Source organism: Nannospalax galili, unplaced genomic scaffold (genome assembly GCF_000622305.1).
Source record: "Nannospalax galili isolate Female #2095 unplaced genomic scaffold, S.galili_v1.0 scaffold917, whole genome shotgun sequence".
Taxonomy (NCBI): domain Eukaryota; kingdom Metazoa; phylum Chordata; class Mammalia; order Rodentia; family Spalacidae; genus Nannospalax; species Nannospalax galili.
In genome coordinates this window covers 368,851-385,933 of record NW_008340972.1, presented here as the reverse complement: position 1 = coordinate 385,933, position 17,083 = coordinate 368,851, and the positions used below count along the sequence as shown (strand labels likewise).

Here is a 17,083-nt window from a genome sequence, read left to right as displayed (position 1 = left end):
GGCTGCTTAACAAAACACCATGGGCTGGGTATCTAGGACAATAAACATTTTCTTCTCATGGTTCTAGAAACTTGAGGTCTGAGGTCAGGATGCTGTCAGGGTTGGGTTCTAGTGAGGATCCTGTTTCAGGCTGCTGGGTGCCAGCATGTTTCTATAGCTTCACATGGAGGATAGAGAGCTAGTTAACTCTGTGTCCTCTTTTTAGGAGGACACTAATCCCATCAATGATTGATTCACCCTCATGACCTCATTACCTTACAAATGTTCCACCTCCACATATCCTGGGAGTGAGTATGGTGCAGTGATAACCTCTTTCCCAGGATATCCATCCATCCATCCCTCCATCCCTCCATCCATCCATCATCCATCTATCTATCTATCCATCTATCTGTTATCCAGCTATCATTTATATCTATGTCTGTCATCTATCATCTATATCTATATCTGTCATCTACCATCTATCTATCATCTATCTATCTTATCCCTTATTGCAATAATTTGTTTCTGAGCATGAATAACTTACAAATTCAGGATCCACAGGAGCCATGGACGTAAAGCAATGGAATTTATGCACACAATGTTGTAGATGTTTGTGAGAAAGGCACAGTACTCACCTAGAACAAAGGAAGCCTCTTCCCAGCTCCAGCTAAACATTACATCAAGACCAGAGACCCATGTGCCTATATTGGAAGAAAAACCAGAAACCTAGATTCTTGTTGAAAGCACCCACTCTGTTGGTTCCAATTCTCTTTACGAAGTGTAACCTGCTGGATTCTGACCATCTGGAGTCACTAGTCTGCAGTTCCTGCAGGAAAGGAACTCATTTCTCCTCTAAGATTTATTTGCTCTCATATTTTAAAGTTTCAGCCTGCGTCCTTTGCCCTGCTGATCCTAGGGCTTCAGTAACAGAACATTGTGGTGGTGGGAACACCTGGCTGCAGTTGATGCCTCACAGTAGACAGGAAGAAGGAAGTGGAGGGAGACTGGGACCAGAGACCTGGGACAGCCTACAAAGACATGGCCCTAGTGAGGGTCTTCTCAAGGCTGGCCCCAAAGGTTCCACAACCTCCCCAGGTAGCACTGGCAGCTTGGGATCAAGTGTTCCACTGTGACCCTGTAGGGACATTTCATATCCAAGCATAAACTGATGGTTTGGTGGAATTCTCTCTATTGTGGTGACTTCAGTTGTGCTGGAGGCATGTTAACTAGGCTGAACTGCTGGTTTTTTTTATTTTTTAAGGAATGGGATCCAGCTGAATGACAGTGGACATAGCAAGAATATCGTCTCTGAAGAAGTAAAATCTTTACATGATGAGCTTGCTCTGGCCCAGACTGCAGAGGTGAGGCCTTGATAGTTAAGGGAAAATCTTACACTTATAGCTGACCCTAGACATAGCTTATGATTATGGAGGGTCCAGACTAGATGAAACCCACCCAGGACATTTTGAAGGTATTCTCCTGACAGCTTTTTTAGAATAAAGTTTCAGTTCTCTCAATCTGGGGGACTCTACACAAAGTTTCAAGCCCTGGTTAACTGAAGTATGCATTCAGTGAATTGGGACTTTAGAAATCTATTTGTGGTCTTTTCACACAGATCACCATCACCAGTCTCCACTTGGGATTCTAACGGTAGCAGTGGTGATCTGTGAGCTATGTGTTACTTTAGCTTAGTTTGTGGGTTTTTGTTCAGTCTTTTTGAGACAGGGTCTCTCTGTAGCCCCAGCTGACCTGGAACTCACTATGTAGACCAGGCTGGCCTTGATCTCACAGAGATCCACCTGCCACTGCCTCCTAAGTGCTGGGATTAAAGGCGTGCACCACCACGCCTGACTAAGACCAAAAATTTTTAAATGGTGAAATGAGTGGCTTCGTTAAAATCTAGGGTTTAGGGGCTGGGGAGATGACACAGCAGTTAAGAGCACTGGCTGTTCTGGCAGAGGTTCAGTTCCCAGCACCCACATGGCAGCTCACTATTCATTGCCTAGCTCCAGGGGACCTAGTGCCACCTTCTGGCTCCTGTGGGTACTGCATCCACAGGTGCACTTCCATACATACAGGCAAAATACTCAACAGTTAAAAATAAAAAGTAAAATTTTAAATGATGGGTGTTTTTTGTTGTTATTTTGGATTTGGTTTTTGGGGTTTTTGGGGGGTCTTTTTTTGAGACAGGGTTTTCCTGTAGCCCCAGCTGACCTGGAACTCACTATGTAGACCACGTTGGCCTTGATCTCAGAAAGATCTGCCTGCCTCTGCCTCCCGAGTGCTGGGATTAAAGGCATGCGCCACCACACCTGGCTTGGAGTTTGATTTTGTTTTGTATTTCAATAGACCTGATTCCTTACAATGTGGGAAGAAACAAAAGACTCCTTAGGGATGAAATGTTGCGACCCCTGTATTTATTCTTGTATTTTCCGGTTTTGTGCTCATTGTTAGGGAATGTTTTATCACATCGTCTCTTTGAGGGTCCCTCTGTGTCTGGATGAAGGATAGATGTGTCAGATGGCCTCCTGTAGGCAGCCAGGAACAGACCCTGGAGGCAGGAAGAATGTCTCTAGGGCAAATGCTGTTGGAACTGCTTCTTCTAGGGATGTGGAGGTGACATTGCTGCCTTTGGCTTTGACTGTGTTTCTGTGACATTCTGTTTCAAAGCCTTATGTCATTTCATGGTAGTTTTTGAAACCAAGACAAGCTACCAGACTGAAGGACGCTGTGACGAATGTGTCACAGCATGTGTTTTGATCCTCTGTCCTCTGAGATAATAATGATCATGTCGAGATGCCAGCCCAGAAAGTTCTATACTTCCAATCAGAGCTTCAGCAGTGGGCAGAATTCTGCCTCTGAGGTTTACCCTTGGTGAGTTAGGAAGCTTCACTTTCAGTTGCAGTCTGGAAACATCCTTGACTCTTTCCAACAGCCAGCCACGTGTCATGGTTGTATATCTTCCATGTGACAGGAGAGAGAGGCTGAGAGCCGATCAGGGAACATGCTTCCTGTGACATCCAAGCATGTCTGCTGTAAAAGGGAGACAAAGAACCTGACCTGTTTTCAGTGGGATCGTCAATTACCTGTTCTTGTTGGATGGATTGAGCACCTGCCTATAAGCTTTTCCCTCCTATGCATTTTAACTTTTTCAATTTTTTGCATAGAAACTGGAGCCACAATTTAAATTAACAGGTAGGTGGTAGCAACTTATCTATTCACAAGTGAGTTTTCCTTTAAGAGAAGATACGCATCCAGATGAAGCCGTTTTGGAGAGCAGATGCCCACTGTGCTTAGGATGTAATGAGCGAGCTCGGAACTGAGGGCAGTGACACTGAGTATTGTTTTCATAAACAAAAATTACAGTTTTTATTAAGATGACAGTTGAGGGCATTTTGGTAATTGTTTCCCCGCAACAGTCTAGACCTTCAGTGCAATTTCACCAGCTTGCCATTCTGGATACCACGACAAAGAAATGCAGCTTTTATTAAGAGCTCTGAGCAAGGAAGAGTGGAATTCACATTGACGCTTCAAAAGCAGGAACGCGGAAATACACGTATAGTAACAGTTTACTTTGGCTGGGAAGATCTGTAGATTGCTAACTCAATTAGTTACTTTTCTGTTGCTATGAGAAAACCATGACCAAAGAAACTAACAGAAGAAAGAGTTTATTGGGCTTATGTTTCCAGAGGGATGAGAGTCCGTCATGGAGGGGAGGGATGTGAGCCCATCATGGGGTTGAGGCATGATGGCAGAGGCAGTTGGAGCAGAAACCTGAGCACTTACATGTTCAGGAAACATCTGAAATAACGCAACCCCCAGGAATGTGCTGCTTCCAAAAAGGTCTCATGTCCTTAACCTTCCAAAACAGTGCCAAGTGTTCAAATATTTGGAGCCTGTGGGAGACATTTTTCACTCAAACCACCACACTGTCCCGCACTTTACTGATTGGATCCAAAGTATCAGGGTTCCATTGGGATCCAGATGAACCCTACCATGAGAATCTTTCCTAAAACCTTCCTGAAACTGGTCTGCTGGTTCTGGGTGACTCTTGACTAAGTGATGTATCTTCAGATACAGTGGTTTAAGTTGCTTTCGTGTGGGTTAATCTTTAGTGCCACAGGACTGTGGGGTCTTTCCTTTCTTGGTATTAGCTTTGGTTTTTCACTGGAAATTCTAGATGGTTGGAGAAATCCGACTACTGGCTTCATGTTTACATCTATAGTTTTTTTCAACAGAGCCTTGGGCCTATGGTAAGTTGCATGTAGTTGGATGGGTAGGGTTCAAATGGAGGACTGGAGAGATGATTCAAAGTGCTTGTAGCACAAGCATGAGGATCTTAAGGGGCAGGGACAGGTGCATCCCTGGGACCTGCCACCAGCATTCAGTGAGAGACCCTGTCTCGAGAGACTAAGCAGAGAGTGATAGAGCAGGATGGTTGATGTCATCCGCTGGCCCTTGCATATGTGATAGGTATGTACACCCACACACAGGTGCACATGTACCACACACATCCATCACACATGTATACCACACACAGATAAATTTAGAAATGAAAATGTTTAAATGGGCTTGCTTGTTATATTTGAAAGGCGGATGGAAGTAAGTAGGAATTGTTTTGGAAAACGATTCTCTCTGTACTTAACGTGTAGAATGACAACACAAATTCTTTCTCTCTCTCTCTATATATATATATATCACATCTTGGGGTAATTCATTGGGGAGCATTAGATTAAAGGAATTCTACCTAGCATGTCTATCTTCTTGAACTGACCTATTTGGTAGACATTTGTCTAAATTCTTACTATGCAATAGCATGTGCCTTTTACCTGAATTCCTGAGGTTGATGATGAGGAACGACATTTGTTTTTCTTTAGTATGAAGAAGTTTCTGAAATCGGAACTCTCATCGATCGCTCCCTACAGTGGGTAACTAGCCCGGAAGCTGCTGGGGAAGAAAACTGTGTGACGCAGCTCACCGTGAGTATTCTGTGCTTGGTGATTTTTTTTCCTGGCTTTTCTTCTACTTTGACAACACAGGAAATTCTCATTAGTTACAGTATCACCAAGTCTTCATTGTGGTCTTCTGCTGGCTTAGTCTAATGATTGCGTCTGCGGTGTAGATATGGAATGGGTATAAGACGGGAAGGATCAGTGTAAATACGAGTGACCAGGAAGAGAAGAGAATCAGAGCCCAGACAGCACCGGTGAATTGTGATAGATAAGAAATGAGACAGTTTTTTAAAAAGATGTATCATCATACATGTGTATATGTGTGGGGGAATGTATATCACATATCTTCAGGTGCCTGCACAGGCTAGAAGAGGGCATTGGATTTCTTGGAGGTGAATTTAGAGGCATTTGTGAATTGCCTTACATGGGTGCTGAAACCAAACTCGGGTTCTCTGGGAGAGCAGCCAGTGCTCTTAACCACTGAGCCATCTCCCCAGCCCCTAAGACAATTTAATGGAAACAAGATTTTATTTGAATCCTTGTGAAAGCTGAATAGTCTGAGTAGTTCCTTCACCTATTAAAAGTCCCTAACTTTGAATCAGTATCTTACTTTCCTGTCTCTGACAGCTTTATTATCTCAGAAAGCAGCAGAAGTTTGGAAAATGAAAGCTTAGGAAGCCATTTTCAGCTTGGTCAGAAAGTATGATAGACATCTCTCCTCTGTCCATCATCTCGTGGCTCTACTTCTTAACCCCCAGACTGCTCTCTGCCATCTGTTAACCCCCTACCAAACTCAGCTCAAGAAAATTAAACTGTAGAATATTATTTTCAACCCCTTTGTCAATCTACCATTCTAGACTTGTGTGTTTGTGTGAGTGTGTGTGTATCTGCCTATATGTATGTACATTACATGCACGTCAGTGTTCACAGAAGCCAGAGGGCGTCAGATCCCCTGGAGCTGGAGTTATAGACAGTTATGAACCACCTGATGGTGCTGGGAACTGAATTCGGGTCCTCTGTAAGAGCAGCAAGCACTTCAAGTAACACTGCACAGCTTGGAAAATCACACAGAATCTCTCTACAAAATGTCAAATTACAGAGGCTTTGAAGAAATTCAAGCTAGACCTTCATTTTAGGGAAGAGTCTCTGTCTAGGTGAGGGCCATTTATATACAAGAAGCCTCTTTGTTTTTTAAATTCACATTTATTTGTATTTGCATGTGGGTACATACATATGGAGGGCAGAGAACAGCTTACAAGGAAGGGTTGGTTCCCTTCTCCCACCATTTGGGTCCTAGGCATGGAACTTGGGTTGTCTGGCTTCGCTGCAGGCACCTTTATGGATTGAGCCATCTTGCCAGCCCATGAAAGCTCTTTTTTATGAACATGACATGCTTACATTTTGCTATGACACACAGCACTCTTTCTTCAAGGTGTGCCTGGATTTCAGATTACACTTTTTCAGAGAAGACTTTGTATTTGCAACCTGGAATTGGGAAGTAGCACAAGACGGACTGACACAGTCGCAATGGCAAGTGGTGAACTTTAAAATCTCTGGAATCAAGTATAAGACATTATTTCTCCCTAGAGAAATGAGAATTAGGGAATGTAGAAGTCTTTTAGTAAGAAGGGACATCGGGGAACCTTTAATGACATCATCATTTTACAAAGACTGAGACATAAGGAGGTAAATGGAGTGAATTTGGTCAAGCTGTAAGTTAAGCATGAAAAGTCTGAACTTAAGGCTGTCTGTTGAGTCCAACCCTGCTGGGAAATGTTCCACGTGTGTAAGGCATTGCCCTAGATGTTCGTCAGATTTCAGTTCAGGGAAAGATGGGGTTAGAGGTTGAATAACATAAAGGAACTTTCCATCTTATCCGTCCGCTTTCCTTAATTCTTATGAATCTGGGGGAAGGTCTTGACACTTTTGCATTTGCTAAACGTCTTTAAATAAAGTCTGTGACTGCATCTCTTGTTGACTGCCATTTATAGGACAGCCAGTACTGACCTTAACATCAAGTAAGAAATGCCTTTTCTTTAAAATATTTTATTTACTATTTTTATTTTATGTGTATGAGTGTATTGGCTGCATGTATGTAAGTACACCTGTGTTGTGCAATGCCTGCAGAGGGCATCGGATCCCCTAGAACAGGAGTTCTGGACAGTGTTAGCTGCCATGTGGATTCTGAGAATCGAACCGAGGTCCTCTGCAAGAGCAGATAGTCCTCTTAACGACTGAGCCATCTCTCCAGCCCCAGAAATGCACTTTGTTTCTTTTTGTTGAGATAGGTTCTCATGATGTAGTCATGGCTGGCTTGGAACTCACTGTGTAGACCACATTGGCCTTTAACTCTGAGATTCACCTGCCTCTGCATCCTGTGTGCCCTACCATGTGTGACTTAAGAACTTCTTTTTTTTAATCAACAGAAGAAAATGGGTATGGGTATGTGTTGAACAAAGGAGAGGGAGAGGGAGAGACTAAGCTTAAAATACCAAAATAGACAGGTTGAAGCCAGAAGGAAGTCTTGAGAAAATTATCTGTTTTTCCCCAAAGCAGGGAACTCTGACTTCCCCTTGGTGGTGAAGGCGTAGGCTGGGTGGACAAGCAGCTTCCCAACAGGTACATCATCACCACAAAAGGCAGCATCAGAGTCCTATTTAGCACCAAAGCACTTTTTAGAGCAAAACCAGCACTGGGGTGTCTCTGAATGACCCACCTGTTTTCCTAACAGACTCAGAGCAGCCCTGCTAAAGGATGTAGGTGGCATGTGACCAGATGCTGTTTCATCTGATAAATATTTGTCTCCAGAGATGGTCAGCGACTTGCCCGAGATCCCACCTGTGCTTGAGTGGCAGCTGGGGACTCAGCTGTCCCTGCCTCACTTCACAGCTGTTGGTCCCCACCCTTTCCTTGTTAAAATCTAATACAGGGCTGGAGAGATGCTCAGCAATTGAGAGCACTAGCTGCTCTTGCAGAGGACGCAGGTTCAGTTCCAAGCACCCACATGGTGGCTAACAACTGCCTGATTCCAGTTCCTGAGGACCTGATGCCCTCTTCTGAACACCTTGAGCATTGCATGCATAGGTGAACTTACATAAATGCAGGTGAAACACTAATACACTTAATAAATTTTAAAAATGGAATACAACATATATTTAAACATATTTTGGGAACGTGGTACAGGGAGAAATGTTTCCTACCCGTGTGAGGATGGTTGTAGTCACTGCCTCTGGGCAAGATTCAAATCAGACAACTACACAGACGTCACACATCAAGTGACTTGACAATGGATTTTAACTGTGGTTAAGAGAATGAGAGGCATTATTTTTGTGAGGATGAGAGATGTCTGTGTTTAGATGAGGCAGGGATGTATCGGCTTTGTGACACACGCCCTCCAGGGCTGAGGACAGGAGATTTCAGGGTGTTCAGGAGAACAGTGGATGAAAAGAGTATCAGAGAATTTGGTGAGGAGCACGTACAATCTGCAGCGTTCATCTGGTCTGTGCTCTGCCCAGCTGCCAGTTTTATTTTTTGTTGTTTTGTTTTGTTTTGTTTTGTTTTGTTTTCTCCATAGCTGCTGGGCGGGAAATAAGGCGGAGATCTTTGCCTCTCAAGAACTAACAGGTAGTAAGGGTCACAGATAATGAACAAATAAATTTGTAATTATATAATGACAGAAAGTGATGGTACATAAGAAGAAAATTAAAACAAAATAGGAAGATAGACTGTCACAGCAGGGGACCTAAGTTTGGAAAGGATGGGTGTGTATAGTGCCCTCGGAAGCCAGAAGAGGACACTGGAGCCCCTAGAGTAGGAGTTATAGGTGGTTGTGAGCTGTCCAACTTGTGTGCAGGGAACTGAACTCAGATCCTCTGGAAGAACAGCAAGGGATCTTAACCACTGGGCCAGTTCTCTAACCCTGACATGGTTGTCCTGTATGCACAGGGTTGAAAGGAGTGGATAGAGAACCGGGGGAAGTTGAGGGGTGATCTGGGGAGTGTTCTCGGTAGAGGAAATGACTCACAAAGACCCCTAGGTTGTAAGACCTTCGTGTGTTTTAGCAGCAACAAGGAGCTAGCATGCCTGGGGGCAGGACGTGCATTCCAGAGAGGCAGGGTCATGTCACATGCAGCCTTGCAATCGCATTTCTGAGTTGGAATTTTATTCTGAGTGGTGAGAAACCATTTATGAGCAGACACGGGATGCCCTTCATTGCATTTTTATTTTTATTTATTTATGTAAAATATTTTTATTTTGTGTATATGAGTGTATTGCTTGCATGTGTGTAAGCGCACCCACATCATTCAATGCCTGCAGAGGTCAGAAAAGGGGTTTGGATTCCCCCGGAACTGCAGTTACAGACAATTGTTAGCTGCCCTGTGGATTCTGGAAAGTAAACCTGGGTCCTCCGTAAGAGCAGCCAGTGCTCTTGATCACTGAGCCGTCTCTCCAGCCCTTCATTGCATTTTTAAAGATTTGCTGGGTGAAGGGTTGTCTTTAAGAGGGAAAGTAGTGAGGCCCAAGGGAAGAGTATTACAACAGCATGTTACCTACTGGAGAGCCTTATAAAGCAATTTAGTTGATCATGACCCATTATTTAACCAAAAAGAATGAAATTTTCAGAGTACACTGCATAAGAGAAAGTAATATTTAACAAAATGTTTTTTTATTATTATTATTATTTGTGTGGTGCTTCATCAGAGAAGACCACTTAAAGTTTTGCTGAATGAAAGTCTTGCTGGCCAGCGGCTACACATGAGTGTTGGAATCCAAGTGTGTAGCCCTGAGCCATCTCCAGGACAAGCTTTTATACAGAGAAACTGTAAGCGGGGGTGAAGGTTTAAGTTCCCAAGCTTAGAGATGCAAAGCCCCCTTAACAATTTCTATTCTATTGAGCGACAATTTTGCAGAAGCAAGCCAAGCATAACTTACAGAAGCCATAAATTTGCAGTTAGCAGGTGCACTCCAGGACACATTGACCTGTTCCCAAGACAACTAGGGACCTGCTGAAATAGTGTTCCTATACCCTGGGACAGGCTGCCTGATAACTTCAGAGGCCAGAGTCAACCTAAACCTTAACATGGTGCAGCTATGGTCAAGAAGGTGCCCTATCACATTTTTTTTTTTTTTGAGACAGGGTATCCCTGTAGTTCCAGCTGGCCTGGAACTAGCTATGTAGACCAGGCTGGCCCCACAGAGATCCGCCTGTCTCTGCCTCCTGAGTCCTGAGATTAAAGGCATGTGCCACCACACCCGGCTACAAATTTTTTTTATTACTTTATTATTTTTATATTATGTGTATGAGTGTTATGCCTGCATGTAGGTAAGTGCACCCGTGTTGTGTAATGCCCACGGAGGCTGTTGGATCCCCTGGAACTGGAGTTACGGACAGTTGTTAGCTGCCATGTGGGTGCTGGGATTCGAACCTGGGTCTTCTTCAAGAACAGTCAGTGTTTTTAATTGCTGAGCCATCTCTCCAGCCCGCCAAAATATTTTTTAATCTCAACTATGTGTGTGTTAAAATATAAAGTATTCAGGAGGCAGAGGCAGGCGGATCTCTGCAAGTTCGAGACCAGTCTGGTCTCCATAGTGAATCCAGGACAGCTGGGGCTACAGGGAGACCCTGTCTCAAAAAGACCAATAAATAAATAAATAAATAAATAAATAAATAATAAAGTATTTATTGATCATGCTCAAAAAAGGATATAGGTTTGAATGGAGAGATGCCATGCAGTTAGCTGCATTCTAATGTCCAGCGGAAGGGGGTTCTGTGAGCCCGGTGATACCTTGGGAGGCAGGGTGTTTGAGCTGGTTGGGGGGGGGGTCATGTGAGCCACGTGATAGCTGTGAGCACAGAGATGTTGCACTAAAACTGGTCGTGAGGGTGGATCACACCTGACCTGTCCATAGAGTATAGACACGGGGCATTCAATAAAGACCGCAGGCATCCTTGATTTAGAGGTTTGTTCTAGAAACTAGTTATGCTCTGAGATGCAGACCAGGCAGGGCTAGGACAGAAATCAAGACTTAGCATTAAGACATCAAGGAGAGTTGTTGAGCTTAGAAACCCAAACTTATAGTTGGGGTATATATCTCTTAACATAATAGTGACAATTGCTGTGGGAGAAAAATCTTCAAAGATTCAACATCTGTTTCAGATCTTTAACAACTATTGTAATTGTTTTTGAATTGCTATTTCAAAGTCTTAGAGTCATAAAATACAGAAATCATTTTCTTACAGATGGAACTACATCTAAGTGACTGAAAATTTTATTTTTGAGACAGGGTCTCCCTGTAGCTGCAGCTGTCTTGGACCTCTTTATGTAGACCAGGCTGGTCTTGATCTCACAGAGATCTGCCTACCTCTGTCTCCTTAGCGCTGGGATTAAAGGTGTGCGCCACCACGCCCGGCAAGTTCAATATTATAAATATTATAAATATTGAACTTGCTTCCTTGTCCTTTCACTTGGAAAAAAAACTTTCTTGAGGCTATTCCTAAAACTGGTATCTTAGAAATAAACAAACCCAAACCTGGCCTCTAATCCCAACACTTGGGAGGCTGAGGCAGGAGGATCATGAGTTTGAGGCTAGCTTAGTCTGCATGCGGAGATGCTAGCTTAGAAATAAAAAACAAGGAAACAAGCAAAACCAGATGTCAGCATGGTGTAGAAGCAGCAGCCCTGGGACCCCCCTTCCTTCCAAGGAAATACTGTCACCAGTAATAATACATGGACAAGTTACTTTCTGAAAAATCCAGACGCCATTTGAGAGTTTCCTGCACTCTGAAACTAGCCACCTCAAGACTAGAGAGAAATTGAAGACACCCTCCCCATAACACCTGTTAAGTGATTAGAAGGAACCCCCAAGTCTTAGCCCCTCTCCTGTGAGTCATACCAAGTGTCTAACATTCCAGCAATTGGAGGAAGTTGCTGAGGGTTGTGTCTCATTTGGGGAGAGCTGATAGGACCTGGAGAGCTTCAGATCCCTGGGGGCCACTGAAGACTAGCATGCAGGCACATGCACTTGCAGAGCCCTTCCCCTAGCTCAAGGGGAAACAGAGGAAACCAAGATCCCACCTTCTCACCGGAGATGAGAAGCTAAACGAGAGCTTGGTCACCCATCCAATGCTCCAGCTTTCTGGGGAACACATCAGGAGATCAGCTTCTCTTTCACCTGCCTCAGCTTATTTATGTGACCCAGAATAATCTAGATCTTAGATGCTGTTAAGAAAAAAATAATGGTTTGGACTAATGCGAATGTGTGAGAAGCCGGCAGAATCTCTATTGGCACAATTGTGGGATTTCTTTTATATGAAAGAGAAATGGGTTAAAGGACACGGAGAAAAACCAGAGCAGGATTCATGGGATACCATCAAGCTGCATAGGGTGTTTACTTCTGAAGTCCTGGAGAAAGTAAGAGAGGGACAGAAAAGCTGTTCAAAGAAATAATGACCAAATTGTTTCACAGAAGTGCAGAAGGAAATAGGTACCCAGATTCAAGGTGCCCAACTAACCCCAAATAAGGCGCATCTAAAGAGATCCACACGGGACACACATTATAGTCAAATTTTCAGAAGACAGAACATTGAGGGCAGCAAGATAAAAGCAACTCATCACATAAACAGACATCATAAGACTTGGCAAATCTAGCAGGAACCTTGAAAACCAAAAAAAGTATGAAATGATATATAAAGTATAAGAATTCAATGCTGGGCAAATCTGCCCATAAGACATAAAGGAGAAAGACTTCTGGACAAAAGCTGAGAGTCTCACCACCAAACCTACATATATATATATATATATATAATTTATAACTTATGTGTATGAGTGTATTGCCTGCATGTAAGTGTACTTGTGTTGTGCAATGCCTGTGGAGGTCAGGAGAGGGCGTTGGATCCCCTGGAACTGGAGTTAAAGACAGTTGTTAGCTGCCATATTGGTGCTGGGATTTGAGCCCGGGCCACCTGTAAGAGCAACCAGTGCACTTACCACTGAGCCACCGCTCCAGTCCTGTACCTGCTCTGTAAGAAATGCTGGAGAGAATTCAAGTTAAAACACAGTGCTGCTGAGCAGAACGCAACCAGAAGAGTGAACATCCGTCAGCCTCAGAATGCTCGAGGGGAGTGGGTAAATCAGTCAATTCTAGTAAAGGATCAAAAGCCAGAGTATGTTAAGTAGCTATAAAGCATGTTAATACACAATACAAAGGGTGTAAATTGTAGTATCAGTAACATTAAACTGTGTGGAGAAGTGAGATGGCTGAGAATCGGACCCTTGTGTGGGGATAGGGAAAGCAGTGTGGAGTTCCATAAAACACAAGAATAGAATTACTGCATGATCCTGCAATCACATTTCTGGATATTGATCTAAAAAAAGAAATGGAATCAGGAGATGAGAGACATCTGCATTCCCATGTTGTGGTGGTTAAACTGCTAACTTGACAGGGACTTGAGACTCTGGGCACATCTATGAAGTATTATCTAGATGGCATGAGGTGGGAAAATTGACCCTAAATGACAGTGGTGGCACCATTCCATGCACTGAGGTCTCCGACTAAGTAGAGAAAAGCTGAGTACCAGCACTCATCACTCCCTGCTTCCTGAATATGGATGCAAAGTGATCAGCTACCATACTCTAGCCACCACGACCCCTATGATGGACCGTATCCCTTCTAACTGTAAGCCCAAACAAACCCTTCATCCCTTAAGTTGCTGCTAAGCAGATACTTTGTCATATCCACAAGGACAGTAACTGACACGTTTACCATGGCATTTTGTAAGCAAGAGGCAGAAACATGTCTGTCAAGCTACAAAAAGACAGAATGTAGCATCCAGTAACTGAGAAATGGAAGCCACCTAGTGGTCCATCAACAAATGGATGCACCTGCTGCGTGACGTTGTATGTGTATAGTTAACAACAGTGTACTGTACACACATAGATCTTGTGCTAGGAATGCAGCTCAGTTGGCAGCATGCATAGCATGCACAAGGCCTTGGGTTCAAGTTCAGTCCTCAGTACCGCAAACTGGATGTGGTGGCGCGTGCCTAGTCTCAACACTAAGGAGGGTTAGAAGTTCAAGGCCGAACTAAGCTACTTAGGAAATCCGATGCCAACCTGGAATACATGAGACATGTCTCAACAGAGGGGCTGGAGAGATGACTCAGTGGTTAAGAGCACTGGCTACTCTTGCAGGGGACCCGGGTTTGGTTCCAAACACCCACATGATGGCTAACAACCATCCATGACTCTACTTCTAGGGAACCTGACACACTCTTCTGTTCCCCTTGAGCATTGCACAACAGGGCTGCACTTACATAAATGTGGGCAAAATATTCCTATACATAAAAAATTTAAAAATAGAGTATAGATCTTTTACTAAGAATAGATTGTAGATACTTACAAGAGTGTAGGCATCTTAATATGACTTTCAGTAACTGTCCTTCATACAGTTAGAAGGTGACTTCTGATTCTTAAGTGACCAAAGGATGCCCAGCATGTCAAGTGGTACCCCGGGTAGCTTTGAGGAATACCTTTGCTTGTGTGCATGATGGTGCACAGGTGTGGGACTGTTCTTGCCTCCATCATGACCTGATTTACACAGGTGCATAGTGAGATTCTGTGTTAACATTAGAGAGACAAGGGTCCCAAGTGGGACAATGATTGACAGTTCCAAAGGAGAAAGGCTGAGGTCACAAGACCTCCCCCAATCTCTCCTTTTCCTGAAACAGACTTTATTTCTTCTCTCCATCCCTCTTTTCTTCTGTGAAAAGCTGGTAATTGTGCATCAACATTGCACCTGTCACCCTGACCTCACTGTGGGGCATCCCTCCAAGCAGGCAACTCCTGAGTGTGTGAGGAGCTGGTCATACCAGGGTCAGATAGGAAACCACATGCCTTGCTCATCTGTGAAACAAAGGCCTAGGATCACTGGGATTGTGTTTCTACAGAGTCCAAATGCATGTAAATACTTTCACTTTTTTTCTGTTATCTCTAAGGAAGTTTAAATTTGAGTTTATCACAAGTTCCCTGAGTGACTCTTAATTGAAATGTCACTGACAGCTTGTGGTTTGGGGTGTTTGTTTTTTTTTCCTTCTCCCTCCCACCCCCCTTCCTTTCTCTCTTTCAATTTAACTGTAGACAGAAGCAACTAGAACTCTTTAAACAGCTTCAAGATGATGCTGTCAACCAGGAAGGAGGCCTCAGAAAGAGGCGCCAAGAGGCTGGAGGGTGCAGAGCCAGAGGTGGGGCGGCCTTGACTAAAGTCTGCTCAGAGGCCCTTAAAATGTGAAGTAAAAATGAAGGAGGAACATTAAAAAAAAAAAAAAGAGGAACCGCCAAGGAGTCCCAGGAGGCTGCAGTGAGGGAGGAAGGGCTGGGGGAGCTGTAACAGAGGCGTGTCAACAGCCTGCTGATGAAAGAGGGCACAAACAGGCGGGCTGGCGTCTCAGGACTTCCCTGGGGTGGAAGGAGGTAACAGGCGGAGCCCAGGCTTATCAGTTCTCTGAGAAAAAAAGCAGATTTCCAGTTTGGGGCACTGAGCGCTTGGTCTGCCTGGCCACGCTGCTCAAACCGGCCTGAACTGTTTGTAACACAGGTGAAGGATCCAGATGAGGCCAGTGAGGGAGCGGAGTCTTTCCTGCATGAATTAGAGGAAGGCCTTCCAGAACGGAACCTGCAAACTAAAAGCACAGCATCCCCCAGGCCTGGCCAGACACTTGAGCAGAAGACACAGACCCTGACGAGTAAGTGGCAATATCCGCATCCCAATTCATGTTATCCGGTAGGGCCGAAGGACTGTTTTCTAGACCCCAGCCGTTGTGACTGTATTCAGTGGGAGGTTTAGGAAGGCAGTACTGTGGGGCTTCTAGAAATCTCTGCCTAGGGGCTAGGACCGTGCAGGAACATTGACCTCCTTCCTTGGTTGGTTGTGCTGGATTTGTCCCATGAGCATTTTCTTTGAAAATGAAACAGACTAGGGTTTTTAGCCCAGTTGGCAGAGCACTGGCCTTACATGCAAGATTAGGCAAAATAATTATGAATTCTATGAGTAGCAATATTGATGTATATAAACTTGCTTTAAAATTTTTAATGTGTCCTTCATATGTGTGTATATAGTTATACGCACTTTAGTTTGCTTCTTGTAACAAAGTCTTGCTGTATAACCCTGGGGACCCTAGGACTCGCTGTGGCGACCAGGCTGGCCTCAAATTCACAGAGATCCTCCTGCCTCTGCCTCAGGAGTGCTGGGATTAAAAGCATGTGCCACATCTGGCTACATACTTTAATTTTAAAAATTGGAGTATTTGGAATTTTTCTGTGTCAGCCAAAAGTGTGTAAGTATTTACTAAGAATTATGGGAAGACAGCTGTCAAATGACCAGTGTCAGATTATTTATAAACCTACTTTATTCTAGAAACACAGAACAGTAAAAAATAAAGCTTATTTACCTAGCCACTTACCAGACAACTGATTTTGTTCAGTGGACTTATTTTAGCACACGCATCTTTTTATAGAAAGTTATTTGGTTTGAGTAATGAGGAGATCAGAGTTTAAGGTGGGGCAGAGATGGAAACTTTCAGGCTCGTGTTCAATTTGATTCCATTTCTACTTTTGATAAATCATCTTAAGAGCTTAAGGAATTATCTTGTTTTAGAATAGCAATGGTTGGTCAATATTCTGTTATTTTAAAGATTTATGAGCCTATCCTAGTTTGTTTCTTCATTGCTGTGACAAAACACTCTGACCACTACCAACTTGGGGAAGAAAGGGTTTATCTGTCTTACATCTCCCGGGTCGGGTCACAGTTCATCAGGGAGTCCAGGGTAGGAACTCAGGGCAGGAACCTGGAGGCAGGAGCTGGAACACAGGCCATGGAGGAACGCTGCCTACTGGCTTACTCCCCTGGCCCCTGCTCAGCCTGCTCTCTTATACAACACAGGCCCACCTGCCCCACCACCCACAGTGGGCTGGGCCCTCCCACATCACCATCAAGAAGCTGCCTCTCAGACATGGCCACAGATCAGTCCTATGGAGGCAATTCCCCAACTGAGGCGCCCTCAACCCGGGTGTGTCAAGTTGACACTAAAGGTGTCCAGCACAGAGCCTAACGATTTTCTGTATTGCCGAGAGCCAGTTTATTTTGATTCTCTGTCA

The 17,083-nt window shown here is 44.0% G+C and overlaps 2 protein-coding genes across 2 annotated transcripts in view; both read left to right on the top strand.

Moving 5' to 3' along the window:
- The window catches only part of LOC108491009 (lymphoid-restricted membrane protein), a 45,264-nt gene extending 30,046 nt beyond the window's left edge, over positions 1-15,218 (top strand). The window contains exons 14-17 of the mRNA XM_029564974.1: positions 1,241-1,340; positions 4,857-4,958; positions 6,003-6,085; positions 15,068-15,218. Of these exons, the coding sequence (XP_029420834.1) occupies positions 1,241-1,340; positions 4,857-4,958; positions 6,003-6,085; positions 15,068-15,218 (436 nt within the window). The remainder of the gene's footprint in view (positions 1-1,240; positions 1,341-4,856; positions 4,959-6,002; positions 6,086-15,067) is intronic.
- Positions 15,219-15,442: 224 nt separating this feature from the next.
- The window catches only part of Lrmp (lymphoid restricted membrane protein), a 54,827-nt gene continuing 53,186 nt past the window's right edge, over positions 15,443-17,083 (top strand). The window contains exon 1 of the mRNA XM_029564973.1: positions 15,443-15,672. The gene's annotated coding sequence lies outside the window, so the exon portion shown is untranslated. The remainder of the gene's footprint in view (positions 15,673-17,083) is intronic.